We start from the raw sequence: 6000 nt of genomic DNA, 5'->3' as shown, positions 1-6000 counted from the left end.
TCCCACGACAAGGGAAGTGGAAGGGAAAGGAAGCGAGAGCACTGTTTACAGACACACACTCTTTCGGTGGTAGATGCACAGATTCATTTCTAACCTCGGGTCGCCGCAACGTTCTTAAAATACCGCTGCGGGCGCGGTGGGGGCGGGCGGAGGGGCGGCGTGCCGGCGTTGCGGCTGAGGCGTGTTTCATTCCGTGGGTAAGGCCTGCCCACCCGGCACGCCCCAGGGCTCTGGGTCTGCGGGTGACAGCGGCCCCCGAAGGTGACTCGAGTTCAAGGCGGTCCCCGCGGGGTCCCCGCAGGCGCCGGTGCAGGCTTGGCCCGGGAGCCCCCGCCCGGGAAACAAGGCGTCGCGCCCCGGATTCCAGCGGCCCCTGAGCCGTTCCCGCCCGGGGCCCCGCCGCGCTCCGGTGGGCGCCGCGCGCGGCCGGATCGGGCCTCCCCGGAGGCGCGGGCACCGCGAGGCGCGGAAGATGGCGGCGCGGCCGGCCCGGGGCGGCCGCGAGGGGCCGCGGCGCTGCGCGCTCGGCTGAGCCGGCGCGGCTAGAGCGGCGCCTGGGCCCCGGCGGCGCGGCCTCCTCCCCGCCCGCCGCCGCCGCGCCGCGCCCCGCCCCGCGCCCGCCCCTCCCCGGGCCGCGGCCGTGCCCCGCGTCGCGCTCCCCGGATGGCCCGCGCGCCTCGGCGCTGCCTCTCGGAGCACACGGCGGAGCGGCGGCGGCCGCGCTCGGGGGGCGCGCGGCTGCGGCGGGGGCGGCGCCGCGCGGGAGGGGCCGCCTCGGGCCGAGCGGGCGCCGCCAACATGTCGGATACCAAGGTAAAAGTTGCCGTCCGCGTCCGGCCCATGAACCGACGAGGTGAGCAGCTTTCCGCTCGGTTTTATTCGCGGTCGGGCTGCGGGCGGGGGCAACTTTGGAAAGTGCGGGGCCGCGGGGCCGGGGCGGCGGCGGCGCCCACACTGGCCGCGGAGACCCGGGCGCCCGGTGCGTCGGCTCCCGGCTCCCGGCTCCCGGCTCGGCCGCCTCCCTGGGGAGCCCCGCGCGGCGCGCCGAGGCTGGCTGGAGGCGCGGATGCTCGACTTGGCAGCGTTCGTTTTTCCTTTTGCTTTCAGAACTGGAACTGAACACCAAGTGCGTGGTGGAGATGGAAGGGAATCAAACGGTCCTGCACCCTCCTCCTTCCAACACCAAACAGGGAGAAAGGTAAAGCGGGCGCAGAGCAGGCGGGTAGGAGGGTCCCACCCCGCGGTCTCCTGCAAGTTTGAGCCAGGAAAATGGGAGTGCTCTTTCCTATTGTTAGGAGGACGGCTTCAAGTTTGTCGCACACTCCTGTCTGAAGCGGTTGCAAGTCCAAGTTCCTCTCCTCCCTCAGCCCCCCTCCCCCTGCCCCTCCCGTCTGGAGCGGCCTCAGGCAGGGCACCCTGGCCAGAGCCGGCATCAGTCGGCCGTGTCCCGGCCGGCTTTCAGGCACCCAGAGAGCAAGGGGGCCGGATGGGACCCTAGAGAGGATCAGTCCAACGGCCACATTTTACAGATACGAAAACTGAGGCCTGAGGCGGCCAAGTGACCACCCCAAGGCCTTGTTGTTTGTGGACCCCACTGCACTGTTTGCTTCATTTGGCAGAATTGTTTAGGAACTCGGTGTAAAATGGGGAGAAAACCCCCGCACTAAAGCACAGCAGTCTTGATGCAGGCTCAGGCCTGGACCATTTAAAATCTGTTTTTTTGTTGGTACTGGGTTGAGATAATGCCTGAATGTAATGCGCGAATTTTGATTTTCGGGGAAACAAAAGTAGTGCCCTGAGCTGTGTAGACACTGGGGGGATGTTTAAAAGGGGGCTGCGTTTACTAGATGGCAACATATTTGCATTTGAAAAGTGGTAACTGCTGGATCCTTATTTATTCTGCGCTATTCCATGCAGCACTATGGGAAAATGCCCTAAAATAATTTGAATATTTGGCATTTTTCTGGTAAGCCCCCGAGAAGAAAACTATTGCTGTATTGGAATTCATTCAATATAGCAATGCAGTAGCTTGTAAAAATAGAAAAGAAAGACGGGAGATTTGACAAAATTAATTCATTTCGGACATGAGTATGAGTTTGTGTTTAAAAGTCACCTGTTGATTGACGGGCTAGGGGTTAGTTATTTTTGCTCTTGAGAGGTTTTCACTGAAGAGAGACTAAAGTAGGGTTTGTTACTTTATTGCTAAAGGAAGAGACTGCCTCCCTTCTATATTCCTGTGGTGTTCAGGCACGGTTTTGCTAAATTGGGGGGAAAAAATTATCAGGAGGGGTATGATTGGGGATTCTTTGCTTTTGTGCTAGGGCTAACAATTTTTACCCAGTTTGCCAACATTCTGCTACCTAAAGCAGATTGTTTTCGTGATAGTAAATAGCTAAATTATATTTAAAATGTTTTGTTAAATGCTTTTCAGTAATGGATGTGTCCTTGGGTAACATTTTCAGATACATTTTAAATATTTATAGTATTTTAGATACATTTATAGCAGTGTGGTTATATATTTCATGGTGATAGAAAGTAAATTCATTGAGTAAATGAAAATATATACAGATTAAATTAGAATGTCCACATCACCAACATTTTTTTCCAAAACTGGGTATTTTTATATTGTTTCAGAAAAAAATTCTACTGGGTCAGATTCTTCAAAGCAGTCTGGGAAACAGGTAGAATATTCTCACTCCTGTTATGTAGCTGCTGTTTCTGTTTTCCTTGCTGGTTTGGCACCTGCTCCTTGTCACTCTTAACCATAAGGAGTGCTACTGTTAGCTACCATTTAATGAAATGAAGGTTTGTCATTTGTGGAGAGAAACATTTAATTTTGTGGAATTTGTATAGAAATTATAAATGTAGATAGTTGGTTAGAAATGCTAAATAATCAGTTGATCATTTTTAGGACTGCCACTGCCAGTTACTAATCAGGATCTTTTAAATAAGATTTGTAGGGTGATTTTGGGATTTATCCGTCTGCTTGCTTGTTAGAATAGCCCTTTATCTGGAGCTGTAAGAATAGAATTGAAATATGGGTGTTGTCTTGTTCTATCCTGACAGATCTGATTCTTTGAGTGGTGTATGGGCTCTTTCTGTGGGATTCTGCCTGGGTACCGGTAATTCAGTTTACAGACAGACTGAGAGGAGTCAACATGACAGTGCTGCTTGTAGGTTAGGATTACTGCCTTTGCAAGGATGGAGACACCAAATGCATTTTGATTTTCATTATGCAGCTTGGTTTAATATTTCTCCACCAGGTTTTCTCTTAAAGCAACAGTGCATTTAAAAATGGAAACAATTTCTTCCTTGGGGTCTGGGTTGATTAATTACAACCATGTTTCATGTTATGTTTTCAATTCATTTCTATCATTTGTTTTGGGATAGAGCTTAGAGCAAGTTGAGAATATTATTCTTCTTACCCAGAAGTCCAAGGTTTGAAGTATAAGAAGTCATTAAATTAATATTGATAAACTTGTGTCAAATTGAGAATTACTATTGTTCTGAAAATTGCAAGAAATTACTAATGTATCAACCGTGAATAGAAATTTTCGGTTACCAGCTGGAAGTTTTCAGTCCTACCAGTAAAAACAAGCAAGAGTGCATTGATTTCCAGGAAAAGAAGCTGATAGTCTTAGCTTTCATAATTTTCCCCCTCTATGGAATCAAAGCCAAGCGTACATAGTGAGGACTAAAAGATCTCAGGGCAACGGAGGTTAAAGATGTTTGTTTTGATCCTGAAATTCTAAGATTATAATACACTGCAGAGGTCCAGGTTAATAGTTGACATGTATACCGATCACCGTTCTGAAACATGAAGACATATATGAATTTGTTTCTTAAAATACCATTGCATTACTATGCAGGAGACATTTATGAAGTTCAGATCATGTGGGTACCGTACTCAGCACAGGGGATCTAGTAAACTGGGCCCATGCCAGAGGCTCTCACCTTTGAGAGATGTGGGGAGAGAGAGGAAAAATAGTGAAAATACAATGTGGTAGATTATGTAGATCATACTTTTGCCATTACATGTACTGTATTATTTGGAAATTACCTGTTTCCTCTTCTGGCTCTTTCTCGAGGCTGTGAGCTCCCTGAAGGCAGGTGCCTTGTCCTACTTACCTTTGTGTCCCATGCCCCCGAACAGCACCTGGCTCAAAGCAGGCACTCAGCAAATGTCCATACTGCTTAGGTTCCCAGCATGATGGAACATGGACGAGGGGCTCTGGAAGTGACCCAGGGTCCTGGCAACCTGCAAAGACAGGTGGTATTTGTGCTGGTCCTATGGGTGCTAATCGTATAGGTTCACTTTTGCAAGATTGGAAGAAAGTCTTTTGTCAAAGAAAGTGAAAGCACACCTGCCACAAATTACTTTTGATTGTGCATGTCTGTGCACGCAGGGTGTGGAGTAGGATGTGGAAGCCACTACTTCAGGAGAGGGGAGGAGAATGAGAACTCTTAATTTGCCAAAATGCGTAATAGTTTAAAAATCAAAGTATAAACAGATATACAGTGAAAAGTCTTCCTCTCTCCCCTGGTGTCACCCCTACTCTTCCCATCCCCTCACCTCTCCAAAGAAACAGTAGCCACAGTCATTCATTTCTCCTACATATTTTCAGATACATACACATATAAGTATATATTGTTTATACATATTTCAACAAATATCTTTTTTATCTTTAACTACCAGTGTATTAGGACTCATTCATTCTTTTTTACATCCAGTATGGATGGTTGTGGTAGTTTTAAAAAATAGAAATGAGTGGCTTATGAATGTGATCTTTATAACTTGGGAAGTGAAGCTTTATCATGAAGAGAGTTTAATGGAACTTGCTTTCTATAGAATTTTTTATTCTTGATTATTTTATGTAAGTGAATTGTAGGGTAAGCATCCAAAGCAATGTGCATATATAACCTAGTTAAGTTGAAAGAAAAATTGGGCTAAATTTGGGCTGTTAGTAAAAAAGCACCCAAGTTTTAAGTTCTTGGTGCAGTTTTCCATACTGCAAGGTGTGCAGCATACCTTGTAAAGTGTATGAGGGAGGGTCAGGGGAAGAAAGCTACGTCTTGGTCAACTGCATGTATATTTTCTAGTTTATGCATTGTATGTTGCAATTTTTTATTTCCCAACTGGCTTCCTCTGCCATTCCAAAATGCTTCTAGGATGGGTCCTTCTGCTCAAGTGTCTCTGTAGACCAGAAATTTAAATATTAGTAGAAGTCATGCAAAACTAAAAAGATAGATCACCTAAGAAGCAGTAATATTCCGCATCATAGAATTATTTGGATGACTTTGAATTCTTTTCTGTTTCCTATGTTGTTACTCTTCTCTCTGGCTCACGTATTACAGAGTTGATTGTAAGAAAGCAAAGAGGATTTAGGTTTCGCTAACATAGGAGTGAACAGTCTTCATGCATGATATTAGTGGGATTTTAAAGAGCATTAAAATGAAATATTTTTATTAGCTGTCAACATTTTCCATTTCTTTGTTTAAAATAAAGGTAAATTGAAATCTCTTATTTTTTAAAAAAACACTTACTGAATTAATTTCATAACCCACTAACAGGTCACAAATTTATAATTTGCAAAATACAAATTTAGTGAGTAAGAGGTTGGATTCCGGATCTATGTATATTTTTAAATCAGTGTGCATAGCTTAAAGTGTAAAATACTTCCATAATTTATAAAGGCTATGATAAAAAAAAAATCCTCTTCATTTCTTTCTCCAGAGGCAACCACATATAGCGATTTTAGCTCATTGTTTTGGAATGTCCCTCCATATTTCTGAATAACATGCTGGTAGGGCTAGTTTTTGATTTGCTTTCTTTGTTCGCTTTCTGTGTCCTATCCGCACCCCACCCCCAAATTCTTCCCATCCCCCATTTTCCCAATATAGTTGTATAGTAATTATGGTTGTATCAACATTTAGTGTTTACATTATTTATGACTGTATAGAATACTGTTTACAGTTGAGCCATGTACTCTTTTATGATCT

The 6000-nt window shown here is 46.1% G+C and overlaps 1 protein-coding gene across 4 annotated transcripts in view; it reads left to right on the top strand.

Moving 5' to 3' along the window:
* Positions 1-688: 688 nt before the first annotated feature.
* Positions 689-6000, top strand: part of KIF13A (kinesin family member 13A) — a 196498-nt gene continuing 191186 nt past the window's right edge. For all 4 annotated transcript variants that reach the window (XM_087438063.1, XM_087438060.1, XM_087438061.1 and 1 more), the window contains exons 1-2: positions 689-853; positions 1108-1198. In XM_087438063.1, the coding sequence (XP_087294189.1) occupies positions 799-853; positions 1108-1198 (146 nt within the window). In that variant the 5' untranslated portion in view covers positions 689-798. The remainder of the gene's footprint in view (positions 854-1107; positions 1199-6000) is intronic.

Source organism: Ceratotherium simum, chromosome 13 (genome assembly GCF_057802395.1).
Source record: "Ceratotherium simum simum isolate JZ-2026a chromosome 13, ASM5780239v1, whole genome shotgun sequence".
Taxonomy (NCBI): domain Eukaryota; kingdom Metazoa; phylum Chordata; class Mammalia; order Perissodactyla; family Rhinocerotidae; genus Ceratotherium; species Ceratotherium simum.
The sequence above is the reverse complement of the archived record's forward strand: the minus strand, read 5'-3'. Positions and strand labels throughout refer to the sequence as shown.